Genomic DNA, 20,367 nt, shown 5'->3' on the forward strand with positions numbered 1-20,367 from the left:
TTAATAGTTTGTCACAGGCACATCCAGCATTCCCTATGAAGGATTTGCTTCTCTCCGAGGGAGTAATGGCCCAAGAAGATTCTGTGTGGAGAAATGGGGGAAAATCACTGCTCTTCCCAGGTAAAATAAAAAACCACATTTCTTTACTGTCACTACAGTATTCTAGGGGAGACCTTTAACCTATGTATGTATTGATTAATTACTGTTTTCATGTTAAAAGTTTTGGAGAGTGGAAAAGAGCTTTTAGAATGAATTTATCTTTGATTACCTTTCTAATTGGAGGAGTAAAAAATCTTCGTGTCATACTTAAAATCCATATATTCATATCTTTTTCTTCTTTTTTATTGAAGTAAAATTGACACATGCTGTTACATTAGTTTCAGGTGTACAACATAATGATTTGACAAGTCTGTATGTTATGCTATGCTCCCAAGTGTAGCTCCCATCTGTCCCAATACATTGCAATTACAGTATCATTGACTATATTCTCTATGCTGTGCCTTCTATTCCCATAACTTATTCTTTCAATAACTCCCACTCCCCTTCACTCATTTTGACCATTCTCCATTCCCCCTCCCCTCTGGCAACCATAAGTTTGTTCTCTGTATTTATGAGTCTCTTTCGGCTTTTTGTTTGTTTATTCATTTTGTTTTTTAGATTCCACAGATAAGTGAAATCATAGGGTATTTGTCTTTCTCTGTCTGACTTATTTCACTTAACAGAATATACTCTAGGTTCATCCATGTTGGTTGCAAATGGTAAAATCTCATCCTTTTTATGGCTGTGTAGTAGTTGCGTGCACGTGTGTGTGTCCGCGTGCACGCGCATATATCCTTCTGAATTAGTGTTTTCATTTTCTTTGGGTAAATAAATACCCAGTAGTGGAATCACTGGATCATGTGGTATTTCTATTTTTAATTCTTTAAGGAACCTCCATACTGTTTTCCACAGTGGCTGTACCAGTTTCCATTCCCACCAACAGTGCACAAGGGTTCCTTTTTCTCCTCATCCTTGCCAACACTTATTATTTCTTGTCTTTTTTATTTTAGCCATCCTGACAGGTGTAATGTGATATCTCATTGTGGTTTTGATTTGCATTTCCTTGGTGATGGGTGATGTTGAGCATCTTTTCATGTGTCTGTTGGCCATCTGTATGTCTTCTTTGGAAAAATATCTATTCAGGTCCTCGACTCATTTTTAATCATGTTATTTTTGGGTTTTGGTGTTGAGTTGTATAAGTTCTCTCTATATTTTGGCTATTAAGCTCTTATAGGATATATCATTTACAAATATCTTCTTTTAAAATACAAAATGCGCCATAACCAAAGCATTTGTTAGCTTTAGTAAAACAATGTTGGTCATCACACAGTGGCTTCTTATGATTATGGCTCAAAGATTTAGATGTTCCCTGAAGCTCTCATTTTTAGTTTATATTAATAACTATTTAGAATCCCTTCACTAGAAACTGCCATTATGGTTTCTAAAGAATATTAAATCATGTTAATATACTCTATGCCTCCTTAGCTTAGATTGTATATGCCTTAATTCCATGTGAATGCTCTCTGCATTGCCTTCTCATTCATAATAAGATGATGCATTTCTCTGGAGTGACCAAAAATTGGTTTTCTATTACTGATAAATGTAAGAGCCTGTAAGGTAGTAGTTGTGAATGAAAGTGTTTGGGGATGAATGCAGATAACTAGAACTGAAACACAAAAAAAGGAGGGAGCAAATGAATAAAAGAGGAATGAAGAAGAGTTGGTTTTAGAGCTCCTTCATCTAATTAGCAGTAATAATACTGCATTTTTTAGGTAAAAAGAAGACTTCAGATTGCCTCTCATTTTACTAATAATAAAACTGCAATCTGGAGATGTTAAATGATCTTCCTAGGTGGTATTAGGTACCCCAAGATGTCATCCTGAGTTTCTTTAAGTACAAGCGACTTTGAGAAACCTATTATAACAAGACTTTCTTCTTAGCGATCGCAAAACACTGTTTCTTAAGAATTATGTTCTAAGTCCCAACACATGAAAAGTGGGGCACTGAAAATACAGATACAGACTGCAATGAATGGTGCAAGCTCAGGACTGGCCTGAGCCTCCCCATTCACTTCGGGTGCATCTCAATCTGGGAGCAGAGGCACTACATCCAAACACCTAAGTATTACCTGGCATACCTGATGTTCCAGATTTGGGAAACTGTAATTTCATTATTTAAAGAAATGTTTTATTTTTCCCTGAATCATCCCCCCCACCTTAAACACATAAGCAGATTCACACTCTCTGACTAAGGGTTTTCACCATTCTGAGGAACTGAAGAATCAGCATCAAAGAGGCAGGAAGGGGCAGATTTACTGTGTCACCTTTCTCTTGAAATCTGTTTTTCTAAAGATTTGCTTTTGTAAAGTAGATGGAATAAACTGTAACAGTAAGCAGATATATCAGTTGTTCACATTTAATCACTGCAATTTTCACAAAACCTGGTGACCAGAGAAAGGTGATTTGATGTGGACATGAAACCTAGCTTTGGAGAGATTGGGCCATATCCCAGTTCTGTTGCTTACCTGCAGTGGGTCTTGGAGAAGTTGCTTCCTCTTCCTGAGCCTCTGTTTCCTTATTTACCTTGTAGGTTGGTAATTCTGAGGATTAAATGAAAGAATACATGTAAAGCATTCACTGCTAACCCTGGCTCTGAGTAAGCATCCAGTTAATGGTGGCTGCCATATATCAGGCAGTAGCGTATTGGAAAGAGCACGGGGTTGGGAGTCAGAAGACTTGGGTTCTAGGCCTGCCTCTGCCACCAGCTAACTCTGGAACCCGGAAGATCACTTGATGTGCAAAAGGCCAGGGAAAGAGGGTGGTGTATTAGTTTTGGTTGAGCAAGAAGTGACACTGACAGGTTGTCGAAAATCTTGGGGGTCAGGCTGCATTCACTTTTCTACTTCCCCCAAGAGCTCCAGGAAGTTCATGTGCTGACTCATTATAAATGATGGTGTTCTTCAGTATCATTGCATACTCACAGTTGGGCAACAGGCGTTGTTTCTTCCTTTCTTCAGTATGACCTAAGGTTGGTTCTAGATTCCTGGTTTTACCCAGATTGTAAAAAAGCATAAATAAAGATGATATGAAGCATATCAGGCAAGCAGACTATTTTCATATCTTAGCTATAATAAGCCCTAACTTTTTAGATCCGACAGGGAGAAAGAGCTATTTGGCTATTCTGCTTCACGGTTAGGCAGCTTATCTAGTGGAGAGGCATGAGCGCAGATCTAAGTGCTATGATACACCGGCTATCTGCTCCTCAGCAAGAGGCCAGATCCGTCTCTGAAGAAGAGGAATAACAATGCTGTGCTCAAAAAGTGTGTGACAAGTGCGTGAGAAAATGCATATGAGAGTCCTCAGGAATAAGAGCTATGTGCTTTTTAACCTTGGATCCTGAATCTTCTGTAAGCCACCCTACTGCTAGAGCTGTGAGAATGTGCTCCACAAAAAAAGTACACTTGGAGGAAAAACATAAAAAGAAGAACTTCAATGCATGACCATATAGAGTTTTATCACAAGTGATTTCTTCACTGATAACATTGTCATCATCCTTCATGAAATGTGGGGTGTTACTTAAGTGTAAAAAAGATCTACAAGATCGGCTCTAGTCTGAAGAGATTGTTTTAGATGACTGAGGCCACTTCTCCTACCATCAAAATAGATACACTGAAGCCATTTTTCCTGCAATTTCCTGGTAGGTTTAAGTTGCAGTCCTTAGGCATCTGCCTTCAGCTCAGGTCATGATCCCAGGGTCCTGGGATTGGGCTCCCTCCTCGGCGGGAAGCCTGCCTGCTTCTCCCTCTCCCACTCCCTCTGCTTGTGTTCCCTCTGTCGCTGTGTCTCTCTGTCAAATAAATAAAATCTTTAAGTTGCAGAACTGAAGAGCTGGTCTGTCTCATGCTGGTCAACCCCAATGTATTTCTTTTTCTTATTAATGAGACAGTATTTAACATGTGAAATTTGACATTGAACAGACCAGAGACAAAATGGATAGATGTCGTTCTCACTGACAAAATGCATTTTCTAAGAAGTCTGGCCTTGCCTCATGTCAGGCATAAGAAGCTGCACCCCAGAGAGCTGGAAGTGGCTGTGCAGGATGAGGGCGGGCACTTCTGGCAAACAGGAGGGCATCCTAGTCTTTCTAGACGTGGGTGATTGAGGGCCTTTCAACCTTTCTAGCAAGCAGATGTGAGTCTTATTTTCTCAGATTTCCTAGTCTCGCTTTGTGGTAGGCCTGCTCACACTATGGGCCAAGAAGTGTATTAAAGTATATAGGGTTGCCTCTGAAGCCAGTATATGCTGAATCCATGGCTCTTTTTCCTCTCTTGTGGTAGCGAAGTAACTAGAGACCCAGATGATAAATAATGATGGAGGCAGACGGGTGTCTCCGCAAAGGCTTAGAGCCTGAACGCATTACTGCACTTCCTCTGCTTTGCGGTTGGTAGTTAGCTCTGTGTTTGGAATGTCTGTAGATCTCCTATCCCCCAGTCTCTGATGGGCTTATGAGACCGTAGTTCACTATATGGCAATTGCTCTTCAACAAACAGGAGGCTCACATGCCAGCCTGGAAAATGCAGAGCAAGTCCTCTCTGCCACGATGGTATGGAGTTTCTGTATTAATCTCTGAGGGTTCTTGCCAAGTAGGATGACGGGCTGAGCAGTTGGAGAGCTGCAGTAATGAGGGGGGAGTAGTGGTTTTGTCGAAGGGGGGATACTTTCTGAAAATGGCTGTGTCTAGAGATTAATTATGAATGAAATGCCGACCCAAATTAAGAAATAAGCAAGAATTAATTATGAAATGAGTGTCTCGGGGAGATAGTTTTTCTAGTGGACTGGAGCTTTAAAAAAATATTTTTTTAAAGATATGATAACTTTTTTCATTTAGGAAACTCTGCTTTTTATTCTTATGAAAAGTTTTTACCAAAAAAATGCCAAGAAATTCTTGTTCTCCTCAGAAAGTCCCTCCATGCTATGACTCCCAGTGCATCTGTCACTCTGTCACACCTTATTTCCTTCATAAGACTTACCCTAATTTAATCATTATGTTTAGTTATTGGTTTGCTCGTTATCTATCTCTCCCTCTAGGATTTAAGCCTGTGAGAACAAGGACTTTGTTGCAATTGAATGTGGTTTTGCCCTCGTGTGGGGTCCTGGCACGTAATTTGTACTCAATGAATATCGTTCTTAGGGAATTTTTTTTTTTTTTAAGATTTTTATTTATTTATTTGAGAGAGAGAGACAGAGATAGCGAGAGAGAGCTTGAGCGGGGAGGAGAGGGAGAAGCAGACTCCCACTGAGCAGGGAGCCCGATGCAGGACTCGATCCCAGGACCCTGGGATCAATGACCTGAGCTGAAGGCAGACGCTTAATGACTGAGCCACCCAGGCGCCCCGTTCTTAGGGAATTCTTAAACTTGGGTTATGACTGTGGACCACTCCAGACAAGACATACCAAAATCACTTTTATATCTCTGTATCTTCATCGGGGCAATTGAAGAAAATACGAGTAATTACAGTACAAAGCTGTCTTGAGAATGAACTCAGATAACACAGGCAGAGTGCTTAAAATGAGGCCTAACACATCATTCAATAAATTCAGCCATTATTACTATTGTTCCTAATACCAAGCCTTCAGAGCTGGCATGGTATTTTACCGCCTTTAGGTGTGCAAGAAATGTGTTATATCCACCCAGGATAGTTATATTTTTGTTTGGACTTCCAAGAGTTTTCATTCTGGAACTGTTCCTTACTGAGTTTTCTTCTATGGGGTTTAAATTCCCACATTTGACAAGGATGTCTTCTTCATCTTTTCCCAGAGCCAGCCACAGGCAAAGAAGTTACCTGCTCATAATGCATATTTTGAAGAGTTTCTTCTGCTGGTTATCCCTAGATGCAGGAATTCCCACTATGGGGACATTCCACACTGTATTTATAGATCCAGCTACATTTTAACCAAGGTGACCTATTGAAATAGGAATAAGACATTAGTTAGTTAGTAGATAGGATTCCTCTAAAAAAGCCTTTCGATACTCATGCATTAGTATGTGCAAAACCTTGTGGTAGATATAAATTGATCTCTGTCCATGTGGATCTTAACAGAGATGGAAGTAATAGGTACTTAAATGAACAGATAACCAACATCACTGGCCACAAAAGGGTATATGACAGTTGAGGAGTGCGGATAGTAAAGGCCAGAATTCCCTTCCCTTGACTCACATTTACTGAATCCCTGGTGAGGAATTCTGTACCACCACGGGTTACACAAATATTTGTGAACTAGTCTTAGCAGGAAGTCCTGCTGGTCTAAGAAGATATTAATAGGGATATTAGAGAAATTATGAATGTTTTAAAAATCCTAATGGAAGTTTTACCTTTATTTGTATTTCTAAATCTATCTAGGCTAACAAAACAATCACTGGATTACTTTAATTGAATTTTATCTTTCTTTGTGATTGGTAACTTTGAATTTCTCATGCTGATTACAAACTCTGAATTCATCATGTATCCCCCACCCATTTCATATATTCCCTGCTTTGTTTAATGGTACCTCTGCCATATGACTCCCATACCTAGTCACTAGCTACCTTTCATCTATGGAGTAAATGGAAAAGGTCTTTGTATGAACACACCTCACTTGGTGATGTGGTCTTCCCTCCCCAACTGGCTTATGGTCCAGCCTTGACTACTGTCACTCAAGTACTTTTTACTTCTCAAGTTTCCTGATGATGCAGTGTTTCCCCATACTTCCAGGCAGTCTGCTAGGAACATCCTTCTCCTTGTTATTTATCCAGAAAAACCCTACACACCTACAGATCCTTCAAGTCTTGGCACGAATAGTATCCACTTAAAGCCTTTCCTGACTCTGCTGAGCAGACTTATAACTCAGTGTATTAAAATTGTTTGTGTACAAGGCCACTCACATGGATCTTTTGGATTAATCAGACAAAGGTGTCTTGTAGTCTTATAGAGAAATGCAGCCCTGAGTTAGGGCTCAGGGTTTGGTGAGCAGAGCCAAAGGTAGGCTGGATTTCAGTGCCCATTCAACCCAGTCAGATCCCCTAGTACAGAATACAGACTGCACAAGCTTTAGGGGAGACCATTTGCTTGCATATTTTGATGCCAGAGTGTAAACTGTCCTCATGGACAGAGGCCAGACTTTTCTTCCTCATCTGCCAGGGGACAGCTCAATGGCTCAGTAAGTGTTTATAAATGAATGAAGGAATAAGTGAAATGTGCAAATTTACAAATTAATTTTTGTCAAAGCACTTTGTATGGGAAAGACAAGCTTTCAAAATATGGCATCTTCAAGGGGAGAAATAGTGCAAGAGGTTCTACAGGTGAACAGGCTTGGGTGCTGCCTGAAGAGTCATTGGACCCCCAAATCAGAGGCCCTGGAGAGCCCAGAGGAAGCCCCCCTTTGCCTACTGCACAGCCCAGCTCCAAGCTGACTCTGGCCCCTGCCGCCAGCAGCCCTGACCACTAGAACTGCCGCCCCTGCTTCCCTGAGGGAAAAGCCTGTGGACACTCTCTCACACAGGCAAAATGTGGACGTGACAGGTAATTTAGATCAGGACTACTCCCATTTCCAAAGAAATCCTGACATTAAAAAGCGATCTCTTCCAAGAGTCCTTAGGAATTTTCCAGAATGCTTGTATTTGTTTTTGATTTATTAATTACATGATGAGGAGGTGGGAAGAGGGGTAAGGAAACTGGAATCTGAAGGATTAGGCACCACTGCCAACTGAAAAAAGAGAGTATTGATAAAGCACTTTCTAAATCATAATGCAAATAAAAATTGAAATTCATTTTAGATAGATTAAAATACATTTTATTTCTAGGACTACATCTACTACATAAAATGAGGTCCATGGTTTTCTCCTTCTTTCGCCCTCTCTCTAGCCCTTGTTTTCTCTCTTAATTTAAAATCCTGATTGTAGGGGCGCCTGGGTGGCTCAGTCGGTTAAGCGACTGCCTTCGGCTCAGGTCATGATCCTGGAGTCCTGGGATCGAGTCCCACATCGGGCTCCCTGCTCAGCGGGGAGTCTGCTTCTCCCCCTGACCCTCCCCCCTCTCATGCTCTCTCTGTCTCTCATTCTCTCTCTCAAATAAATAAAATCTTTAAAAAATAAAAAATAAAAAAATAAAATCCTGATTGTAATTTCTTATTTGTCTTATATTTTGAGTCCTTATAAGCTACCAAAAATCAGTTCTGGGAAAATGGTGACTAAATTAATAAATAAGTAGAGAGAGAGAGAGATTCCTTAATCATTTAACTGATTGTGAAGATTTAGATGTAATTGTGATACTTCTGGCTCACTGGATTTGGATAATTGATTTGTCTATGTATAGGAAAGAAGAGAGGGTAAGCATGTGGCCTCCTGGTTAACATTTGAAGAATACAGAAAGCACCAAGAGATTAAGTCAGACCAGATGTCTGGAGGGCTTTAAATTTTCTTTATATTGATGCCAGTATGATTTCCCAAAGATGGGTTCAGACCTGCCCTCCTCGAGTGGTTCTGGCTGCAAAGATTAAAATGAGGTAAACTCATTATAGCCTTAGTGTAGCTGGCTTTGAAAGATTTGAAAAATGTCCTTTTATTGAGACTGAATAACTGGATGTGCTTTTGCTGCCAATATCAACACAGTCCAAGGGCCCTCCTGTTATTTTCTGCTAGAGTTTTCTTAGGACATGGAATGGGGTGGGAGAGGGGGTGTGAAAAGCCTCAGAGGATTGTGTTTTGCTTTTTTTTTTTTTTCCTGTTCTTGGCTCATACTGCAGGTTGATGGTAAATATTGGGCAACTTATTTAACCACACTATTCCTCAATTTCCTTATTAGCAATGCTGTCTTGTTTATAAGGAGTTTTGAAATTTTTGCAAGCATACAAAATGCTGGTGTAGATAGCCAATGTAGATATCTTGTTTCTCATCCACTTGATGTCTCCAATAGTGGAGACAACCTGAATCTGACTCATTTGTAGTAATTGTTAAAATACAGATCCTTAGGCCCACGCTCAGATTTTCTGAATTAGAATCTCAGGGGGTACAGCCAAAAATCTCCATTGTAAACAAGCTTCTAGGGTGATTCTGTTGCACTCCGTGTTCCTCAAGAGTTTCTCTGCTTTCTGGTGAGCCGGAGATAGAACTGAATGGTTTGAGCTAAGCCTAAAAATCCCCCGGTATCTCCCAGGGTTTTCTGGACTGACACTGACCTAATCCAGACTATTTTCCCCAGAGCTACTGCACACTGTTTGAGTCATTCATTTAAAAAATATTTGAAGCTTTATTTTGCTAATCCCTGTCCTCAGAATATCTAGTAGGATGTTAGGGCTAGCAGGTCAGTCAGGAGTAGGATGAAATTAACACTCAGACTTCCAAAAAGAACTGAAAGAACAGAGCCAATGAGCATTAGTCTTCCTGCTTTCGGTTTAATGTTGGACTTCCCCTAGGTTGGGATCCTATTTTTGATTTGGCCACTGACTCAACTTTGACCTTGGGAAAACCACTTAATCTTTCTGTAGTTTTCCCCTCCACAATATATTCTTTCTCCATCCTCATGAAACATTTTCTAGAGAAGCTGTTAAGTTTATTCAGAGGAAGAGTTCGGTTATCGTAACCAAATGTTATACAACTAGATATAATTTAGGAGGCAGTAATTATCTTAGATTATGGATCAGTAATGGTGATTGTGTCTTATGACTCAAGAGGATCAAAAAAGTTTGTCCAGTCCTTCCCTTTGTGTTGAGATCTGAGTCTTTAGAGAAAAGAGTACTCAGGCTTAAGGATTTACTGGGTAAGATGCTATAGAAACTGCAGAGAGACACGCAGAGTTCCTGTTTCTCTGCTCAGGAGCCTGGGAGAATGAGAGGACAGCTGTTCGCTCCCAGCTGTGGCCCATTACCTGTCCCTGATGGGGTGATTCTACTGTATTACATTCATCACACTTACCTCCTTTTCTTGGACTAATTCTACTATCTTGAGACCTATAGTGATTTTCTATTGTTGCATAACAAATGACCACAAACTTAGTAGCTTAAAACACAATTATATCACTGTTTCTGTGGATCAGGAGTCCACCCATGGCGTAGCTGGGTCTTTTGCTCAGCATCTCACAAGACTGAAATCAAGGTATCAGCTGGACTGCATTCTCACCTGGAGGCTCAAGTGGCGAAGGACCTTCTTCGCCAAGTTCTGTTTCAAAGCTCTTTTAGGATGTTGGCAGAATTGTAGCTATAGAATTCATGGCAGGTTACTTCAAATCCAGCAACAGTGAGAGTCTCTGACCTCCCCGATGCTTTTTTAAAGGTCTTACCTAATTAGATCAGGCCAACTCAGGATCATCACCCTTTTGTTTAACTTAAAATCAACTGATTAGCTTTAGTTACATCTGAAATATGCCTTCACCTTTGCCATACTCCATGGGTTATAAGTGAGTTACAGGTCCCACTCACACTCAAGAGATGGGGCTTATACAAAGGCATGGGTCATGGTGGGTCATCTTACTATTCTGCCTACCACAAAACCACAATGAATTAAAATTCTACAACTGAGTATGTGCAAGAACTTAATTGGGGACTTGAAACATTGAATGAATTCTCATTCCCATGTATGTGACTGTTTTGTTAATTCTTAATTAGCTAAAAATAGCCTTCAGTTAAGGGAAAGTATTTGGTTGTCAAGAGGGAAGGAACAGGCTTAACAAGAGTGTGATAGATAAATTGTGTCCTGTCCTGTCCTAAGCAACTAAAACATTAATTAGGGATTATTGCTTATCTAGAGAATGGGTCATCCTGAATTATTTTTATTTCCCAGTCCACCCAGTATGACTCAATTCATGAAAATGAGTTCACTCATATTTATTCAAGATTACAACTATGGATTACTCTTTTAAGAAGAGTTGTCCCCAAAGTCAACCTATAAATAACAATTTTTGATACACCAACACTACCAAGAAAAGCATAGACAACAAAACCTCCTACTAGGTGTAAGCAATAGTGATCGCCTTTTCAACACATTTCTTATCAACACACTGAAGATAGAATGACAATGTATCAGATTAATATTGTTCTGTAAATAAAATGCATAACTAAATTAAAAAGTGAACAGGCTGAAAGAGATTAGCAGGAGATAATGCAAGAGTTAATCTCTTACGAACCATGAGAGACTATGGACTCTGAGAAACAACCTGAGGGTTCTAGAGGGGAGGGGGATGGGGGGATGGGTTAGCCTGGTGATGGGTATTAAAGAGGGCATGTACTGCATGGAGCACTGGGTGTTATACACAAACAATGAATCATGTAACACTACATCAAAAACTAATGATGTAATGTATGGTGATTAACATAACATAATAAAATAAAATTTTAAAAAAGAGTTAATCTCTTTATTTTGTAGTTTTTATACAAATCAATAAGAAATCCTGAAGCTTTAAATGACAAATGGACTTCACACTCATAGGATGGCTATTATAAAAATAATAATAGTAATAACAAGTATTGATGAGGAAGTAGACAAATTGGAACCCTTGTGCACTGCTGATAGGAATGTAGAATGATACAGCTACTATGGAAAACGGTATGACAGCTCCTTAAAAGATTTACAATAGAATTGCTACATGATCCAGCATTTCCACTTCTGGGTATATACATAAAAGAATTGAAAACAGGGACTTGAATGGATATTTGTACACCAATATACATAAGATTTTTTTATAATAGCCAAAAGATGGAAACAACCCAAGTGTCCATCGATGGACGAATGGATTAACAAAATGCGGTATATACCTACAATGGAATATTGTTCAACCTTAAAAAGAAAGGAAATTCTAACCCATGTTATAACATGGACCTGGAAAACATTATGCTAGGTAAAATAAGCCAGTCACAAAGGACAAATATTGTATGATTCCACATACCTGAGGTACCTACTATAGTCAAATTCACAGAAAATAGAACTGTGGTTGCCGGGATGGGAGAGGATGGGAGTTAGTGTTCAATGGGTACAGAGTTTCAGTCTGGAAAGATTTAAAAGTTTCAGAGATGGGTGGTAGTGATGGTTGCAAAACACTGTCAGTGTACTTAACTGCTACAGAACTGTGCATTTAAAAATGGCTAAATGTCTATCAATTTTATGTGATGTGTATTTTATCACAATTTGAAAAAAACTTGAAAAGATAAACAGGCCAAGGAGATGAACATGTAGGTCACAAAATAGGAAATGTTACAAGCAAGGTGACTTGGAGAAAGATGCTCAGCTGTGTTGGTAACCAAAGAAATGAAACATTTTAAATTTTATTTAAAGGAGTATCATCTTTTAGTCTAATGGGATAATGACTATTATGTGTCTAGCACACAAAGTCTGGAATATAATTATATTCAAAACATATTTTACTTCTTTCCTTCTTCCTGTTTCCCTAGAACAGAGATAAAGTCTTCATTTAATAATTCTATATTTCTTTTAAAAAATTCTATACAAAAGATAGATTTTAAATCATTCCTGGGACTCTTAGTATGCTAGTTCAGTTTTTAAAAAAGTTAACTTCTTCCTTGAGGCTTCCAAGTTGAGGTTCCAGTGTAAGGAAGATATCACAAGAATTATATTAAGAATTATATCAAATGCAATCTGAAATAATTTATTATATTAAAAATGTGTTTGGCTGCAAAGAGTAATTAGATAACTTCCCCCCAATATATCCTAGCGTTTGTAATAACAAGAGTCACAAGCTCTGAGCCCGTACTATCTGTGTCCTAAAACTGATATTCTTATAATTGAGCCCCTTTGCATGCCTGATCGGATAAGGCGTGTGGCCACACACCTGCTTTATTATCTCTTTGTTATCTCATCATTTCCACGAGTCATGATATCTTTTGGCAATTGAATGAAGGCATCTAGAGCAAATCTTTTTAATGGTAATGAAATGTAGCTAACAATACATCTCTTATTACTTCGTCAAAGAGTGTGAACCAGGCGTTATACTAAGCATGCTTTAAAAAAAAAAAAAATGCTTTTGTTATTTGATTTAATCCTTGTATCCTTCTGAGACAAATGATATGATTCTCATTTTATAGGTGAGAAAACAGAGTCTCAGAGAGTTTTAATAACTCCAAATCATGCAGCTTGCTGGTAGAGCTAGAATTCAAACCCAGGTCTGTCCAACTCCAAACTTCTGATCTTTCCACTGCACTATACTGCATGTAGGAATATAATTATATTTACTTCCTAAGTGTTAGAGTGATTTATAAGAATGAAAATTTAAACATGTGACTTTGTAAAAATAGCCCATCAATAATCATAGCTCCTAAAATTCCATATTAATCCAGGAGCATTTTTTTTTTTTTTTTTTAGTCAAAGTTGTTTAGCTTTCACAAACAAGCTGTTGTACATTCAGAGTAAAGTGCTTCCTATTCCATGTCAAAAGTGCAGATTTGTTTCCTGATAAGATGTACTATTTTGGAAACTGTCTATTTCTTATTGTGATTCAGGTGCAAATAACAGGAAAACATTTTTTTCCTATCTTGGCAAAGGGGAGGCATTTCTAAAAAAGAATGCTTAATGTGATGATTTAAATGGACATTATTTTGTACTGTGAGTTAGGAGAAAACAGATTATAGCACAGGACTGAAAGAAGTAACAATGGTCTACTGACCTCGACAGGAAAATCCAGCCAGGGAATTTCCCCGAGACTCTAACACATGAGGCGGGTCCTCAGAGACACTCAGTGCTCTTCCCTGCCCAACAAAATGAAAAAATGTAAAACTGTAGATTTTCTGAGACACCCAGACAAATGCAAACTCTGAAAATGAATCACTTTGCAAGAACTGATACTCATATCTATGTAAGTGTTGAATCACTAAGTGGTACACCTGAAACTGATATTACACTGTATGTTAACTAACTGGAATTCAAATAAAAACTTAAAAAAAATCTAACATCAAAAGAGATACAAAAAAACCAAACTTGTCTTTGCAATTCTTCGACAACTGAACAACTTGTCTTGCAATTCTTCAACAACTAAACAAATAGTAATATTAATATGTATGTAATGTGGATTTTAAATGGTTGTGAAAACATAAAGAAAATATTTTTTTAAATATCCTATTTCTCTTTGGAAATTCAAATATTTTCAAAGATTCTCCCCAAAAAAGTGTGAAAATTGGCCACAAGCCAATCCTAATATGAAAGACAAGCATGAGCACACACACCTAACAATCTCCTTTCACTCAAAGCATTCTAATCTATGTACTGTTGCTTCTGTTTGCAGAGCTCACACTTGTTTCAACCGTCTGGATCTCCCCCCGTACCCATCCTTCTCCATGCTTTATGAAAAACTCTTGACAGCAGTGGAAGAGACCAGCACTTTTGGACTTGAGTGACCTGGAAAAGTGAGATCGGGCTCCGTATGGACAGGCAATTTCAAAAGCTGCCCTCTCGAAGAATGGCTGACCATTGGAAGTTTGAAGAGTACACTTCCATTAGAGTAAAGCTGAATGCTCTGATTTTCCAGGAACACACACTCTGTCACATTTGGGGACCGGATAGTGGTGATGAGTCCTCTTGGAAGGATTGGGGTGAGCTTGATGCCCAGGGAACAACCCAACAGTCTTTCAATCAACAGTTGTTGACTGCCAAACTTTTTTCCATTTGTGTTATGTTCCAAGACAAAGATGAACCTGTACACGATCAGTTCCACAGTCACTTTTAGGGACTCAGGAGAATCTTGAAACTTACCCCTGAACGTGGATCCAGCCAAACTGGCAGCACTTGGCCCAATCTCCAAATTAGCGCAGGTTAAATAATATAATAAAAACCAATATGTCTCCTGAAAGTACATTCACTGAAGCCCTAAGTTATAGCAGAATGTTCATTTTCTTGCTTATGAGTGCCTGCATGGTGTGCACCGTAGGTTTCAGCTTTCATGGGACGCAAGTGAAAGTGAAAGCCAGTCAACATGAGGTAACTTTAAAGATCTGCAATAAGGTGGTCTGTGGCAATGTATATGCAAAGTGTGTAACTATGGCTGAAGACAAACTGTTATACAATGAGTAACTAATGACAGATTTTATGCTTTATAATGCATGAAAACAATTTAAAAATAACTAGCAATTAATCACAGCATATCAGGAAAAAATACACAGTGAGTTCTGTTTTATTTGTCATAGGTTCATTATATTTATGTTCTTTAAGCTGTATATAAGAACCTACCTGTCCTACTGTGTGTCACCTGTTCCATTTCCATGTTCCATGCTTACTCGGGCATCATGCTAGTATGTATCCTTTTAAGCACTCTCAAGGGAACAAAAGGGCCTTTTATTTTTATAAAGGTACAAAAAAAATTCCCCGAAACATTTTGCACTGAATGTACCAAAGTTGAAGGGACATTACAATATGACTAACAGCAACTCCATCACTGGACAAGTATAATAGAAAATAGCTTCTAAATCAGACTTCCTTCACAGTGCCATGTCTACCACTACAAGGACTGTGCATCTAAGTAATAATTTTTTAAGACTCACTATATGTGATAGTATGATGTGCATTTATTTAAAATGCATTAGACTTCTTCCATCCATCAAATACTTTACAGGATGGCATTTAATACAGATATTTCGTATTTCCCCCACTGCTTTTTATTTGTACAGCATCATTAAACACTAAGCTCATTTAGGGAACCATCAGCAACACCCAAGAGATCAGCTCTCTTTAGTAATAAGAATTCCACTTTCCCTCGTTGGTGAAGACATCACAAATTGAAACTCTCAGTACTATATTTCTAAGCCTGCATTTTCACTGATGCATAATTTTCTTATCAATATTAAGAAACAATTTTTCTATGGTATCTCAGAAACTGCATGATATCACTAATGTTATTTCTGCATAGTTTTATCAGAGGATGTTCTTCATTTTTATTGCTTTTGGGGTTACTCCACATCATTGTTTTTTTCTTGACTTATGGCCGTAACTAATCGGAGTGAGTTCTTCAATAGAGTGAAGTTAAATCATGGATAATAAAAGCACTGGATTAGCATTTGGTTTGCCAGCCTGTGATTTTACAGGTGTTGCCCAAACACCTCTTTGAGAATTATAAGTAGCCATGGAATTCCTATTATGGGATGTTGGCAATCTTGTATTTTATAGGGTCACATGCATGGTTTTCACAGGTGGTTTATAAGAACTAATTGCTCTCCTGTTGGTTAAGCTATGTTTACTGTTGAGACCCTCAAGAGAAATACCACTCATGTTGCATTCCTGAACTAAAGGCAGGTACTATAGCATGGGGAAACGTTCCCCAAAAAAGGTTACTGAAATCTGGAGATAAGAAAGGAAGATTTATCTGTGTACTATAATTGGACCAGAGAAAAAGGGAAGAGAAAAAAGTTTTCATTGGAAATGTTAGTTTGTACTTATTGATCATGAATATAAGTATATATTTAATTTTGCAAACTATTTTTACTTGTTTGTATTTTTTTCATTATAAGGAAAAATAGTAGAACATACTTAAAAAAAACCCACATCTTTGATTGTATATAAGATGGTTCAGAGCTGGCATTCTCTAAGCAGCTGGTATGAAAGGTTACACATTTCTTTCAAAAATAGACCATGTTAGCTTTCATTTTGGTTTGTGACACTTTGTTATCACATTCCACATTATTAGGTAAAAGAGGTTTGAAATAAAATGCATCTCTTTAATTAATCCTAACAAATGTATTTCTTGTTAAGGCATCTAACTTCTTCCCAAATAATAGTATAATCATCCACTGTTGCTATTGTTCTCAGAATTGGGAATTACCAAAGATGTACTTAACATATCAGAACACCATGATAAGTGATCATTAGTAAACAAAAAAGTCCAATAGTAACTATAAAAACATTAAATAACATTTCCACAGAATAAATTAGACTTTAATATCCTCTACAAATAGAAATACCCATAAATATTTTCTTCTGGACTCTGAGCCTAGATGACCTGGCTGTGTGGTCTCGTTTTCTTTAAGAAATTCATGAGTGATGCTTATACTATACTGTCTTCTATAAAAGACAGTCATGATGCATCGTGTATGTATGCAGAACGTCTCCTAGATGAAGCCAGAGGCAAACCATCAGCCTTCACTCTGTGCCAACCACTGTGTTTGATGATGAGCCACAAGATTCAAAATATACCCTTGAGAAACTCACAGTCTAGAGGAGTAGACACTAAGGTTTAAAAAAACTATTTTTAATAAAATTTGGTATGTTCTACAATTAAGGAATGGGGAGAGAACGGCTTATTCCATTTGGGAAACCCACTGAAGGCTTCATACGTGGGAGATACTGTGGCTAAAAACAAAAATCACATAAATGCTCTTTCTCTTGGCAACTAATGGCACGTGATAGTGTGTCAACACTGGGGGAGGCCCAGGGCACATTCACACACGAGGGCTTAAAGTGCGCAGATGGGGAGCCGAACCATGAAGGAGCAGCTCAAGGATCCTCAAATTATCAGAGAAATGCCCAAATTAAATCCAGTACTTTCCCTGTTTCCTTTCATCTGCACTGAATGTACTTTTGGTTTTCAGTGGGAAAAATCCCAGTCCTCAAGCGCAACCCACTTCTGGGGTCAGGACGTTTCTTTTGTGCATAAAAATGAATGGATTTTGGCTGAAGAAGTGTGGTCACATTCTTCTAGCATATGTTGTGTTTATAATTTAGTAGACATTCTGTAATCAATGAAGGAAAATCTGTTTCCCCTGCATTAACAATCAGAAGTACTGAAACTACATTCAAAATGATTAACAGTTACGGTAGAATGTGTGTGTGCGGCGCTTTAGAGTTTCAAAGTGCTTTCCCGTGCGTCATCTTGTCTTTTGCTGCTCGCATGCTTCTGTGGGGTAGAAGGTATCAATCCCAGCTGGGTTGAGGCTGCTTTTCATGGATGGCTTGTAAGACCCATTTCAGCACTTCATGGTTACAATTCTAGGTTTCATTCCAAGAAATGTGGAGACTAATGTTTCTACAAACATATTCCACTATCAGTGAATTTTGCAAGATGCTGCATTTGCCCAAATTCTCATTTCTTCAGACACTCTTAAAGTGTGTCACCTTCTGAAAATCCCATGGAAGCAATTAGTATATTCGTGGAAAAACTCCTCATAGGCTTAATACTTGCATTTTACTACTTGTTACGAGAAATTTAAAACAATGCAAAATTTGATGGCATTTGGTGGATTTCTACAGTATAGTAGTTTAGTTTTCTCAGATATTACTTGGAAGCAAGATAATGGGGAAGAAAACCTGCTTTAATCAGAAACCTTATTTTATTTTTTAATAAAAATAAAAGGATGGATCTAGAAGCTCTGGTAGCTAGGTTCCAGTGATGTGGATGAAGGAACCCCTGCAGGTCCTCTTTTCCTCTCTGTCATCTTCACATTCACTCAATTTTTGTCTGTCTTTCTGCACAAATTGTATTTATGACTTGCCCACTTCTAACTAAGGCAAACATCTTACAACAAAGAGCCTGAAAGTCTTTCCAACTTAACTATATTGGAGAAATTCCCAAGGCAGGTGAAATGATGATATACCATTATTAAAAGACATCTGTAACCCTGCACAGTAAAAACATGCAAAAGAAGAATGTGACCCACTCTCCAAACTGGGCCTGAGTCTCAGGCCCTATTCCCTCTTATCTGCTTTAGTTGATGAGTGAAAGCACGCTAGATCTTAGACACCTTACTTCCATAAAACTTGAGTTTAAATTAATGAGCATGTCACTTTTATCAGATTCTAATTGTGCAAAAACTGTTACCTTTCTAGTTTGATTGTTTTCCAGATAGATTTGTTTATCTAACATGGAAGCAAAGGAAGGCCAGAGACGGGGTGCCTGGGTGGCTCAGTTGGTTAAGCAACTGCCTTCGGCTCAGGTCATGATCCCGGAGTCCCGGGATCGAGTCCCACATCGGGCTCCCTGCTCAGCAGGCAGTCTGCTTCTCCCTCTGACCCTCCTCCCTCTCATGCTCTCTGTCTCTCATTCTCTCTCTCGCAAATAAATAAAAAAATCTTAAAAAAAAAAAAAAAGGAAGGCCAGAGACATTAAAGCTTTCTAAATTGTGGCTTAAGGACAATGGTTGTCCACTAGAAGGGTGATAGAAACAAAAAGCAGAAAAGCAAAAAGCATAAAGAGAAGCCCAGCAGTTGTGTCCCCCACCCCTGCTGGAATGTAATGCTAATTATTGACCAACTGTCAAGACTCAGGAGTGGTAGCTCCATTCCAAGGAGTGGGCACAAAGGATATAATGGATGTGTGTGCTACCCTTAATCACAGCAATCTGGGCCAGAAGGAATGCAGGGATGGTTAAGACAGGACCCTAGCAAAGGGAAAGTTAAAACAAGAGTTGGAAAAATCGGGGCGCCTGGGTGGCTCAGTCATTAAGCATCTGCCTTCGGCTCAGGTCATGATCCCAGGGTCCTGGGATGGAGCCCCGCATCGGGCTCCCTGCTCAGCTGGAGGCCTGCTTCTCCCTCTCCCACTCGCCCTGCTTGTATTCCCTCTCTCACTGTGTCTCTCTCTGTCAAATAAATAAATAAAATCTTTAAAAAGAGAGAGAGAGAGTTGGAAAGATCATCTTAGGGCTTCAATTTGGTTTCTGACTTTGGGAGAAAAAAGAAAAAAAGAATGTCGTGCTGCCTAGTGAGGCTACTGCTTGATAATCTCCCTGGTGGGAAATACCCTCGTCATGTAACTTTGGTAGGTTGGTAACATCTTCTGTATTGCACAACAGAATTTAAAAGTATTAAAGCTAACCATAGATGAATCAGGAAAATTTGACAATTTAGCATTACATTATGTCATGGATTTTATTTAACTTCAGAATTACTGTTGTTATTATTGAACTTTCTATATAAGTAAAAAAAAACAAAACTGTAGCTTGACATATTTATGATGCTTAATTTGTTTCTCAGCAGACATTCTTTGACATTAGAATAGCTTTTGGGCCATTTTCATGGTTTCTTTAGTGGTTATTTAAATGTTCCCTATTAATCCAGAAAGCAAAAACTTGAGAATTAGGTTGCTGAATTGCAAATGGAGAAGCTAATCAGTGTTTCCAATTTTTCGGGAAGCTAATCAAGACTGAAAACACATTTGCTTAGATTTAATCCGCTAGGCAGTTTATTTGGCTTTCACAATGGCACAGTTCAGCAGCATTGGCAGGCCCTAGTTGTAGGGTTTCTGGGAAAAACAGAGAAATTAAATTTACATACGTGATGTTTACGTCCAGTGGCCTTGGGCAGGTGATATCTTTCTAATTTTCTTTTAGGATATTACAACCCTGAGGAATGTTGATAGGTATGTTGTGT

The 20,367-nt window shown here is 38.6% G+C and overlaps 1 protein-coding gene across 5 annotated transcripts in view; it reads left to right on the top strand.

Moving 5' to 3' along the window:
• The window catches only part of HECW2 (HECT, C2 and WW domain containing E3 ubiquitin protein ligase 2), a 357,760-nt gene extending 341,079 nt beyond the window's left edge, over positions 1-16,681 (top strand). For 4 of the 5 annotated variants that reach the window (XM_035007490.1, XM_035007491.1, XM_035007493.1 and 1 more), the window contains 2 exons: positions 8-120; positions 14,300-16,681. In XM_035007490.1, coding sequence (XP_034863381.1) covers positions 8-120; positions 14,300-14,411 — 225 coding nt within the window. In that variant the 3' untranslated portion in view covers positions 14,412-16,681. The remainder of the gene's footprint in view (positions 1-7; positions 121-14,299) is intronic. The other variant, XM_035007494.1, reaches the window with a different exon arrangement.
• The last annotated feature ends 3,686 nt before the right edge of the window (positions 16,682-20,367 follow it).

The sequence above is a fragment of the Mirounga leonina genome, unplaced genomic scaffold, assembly GCF_011800145.1.
Source record: "Mirounga leonina isolate KUSES-001 unplaced genomic scaffold, KU_Mleo_1.0 Mir_151, whole genome shotgun sequence".
Lineage (NCBI taxonomy): Eukaryota > Metazoa > Chordata > Mammalia > Carnivora > Phocidae > Mirounga > Mirounga leonina.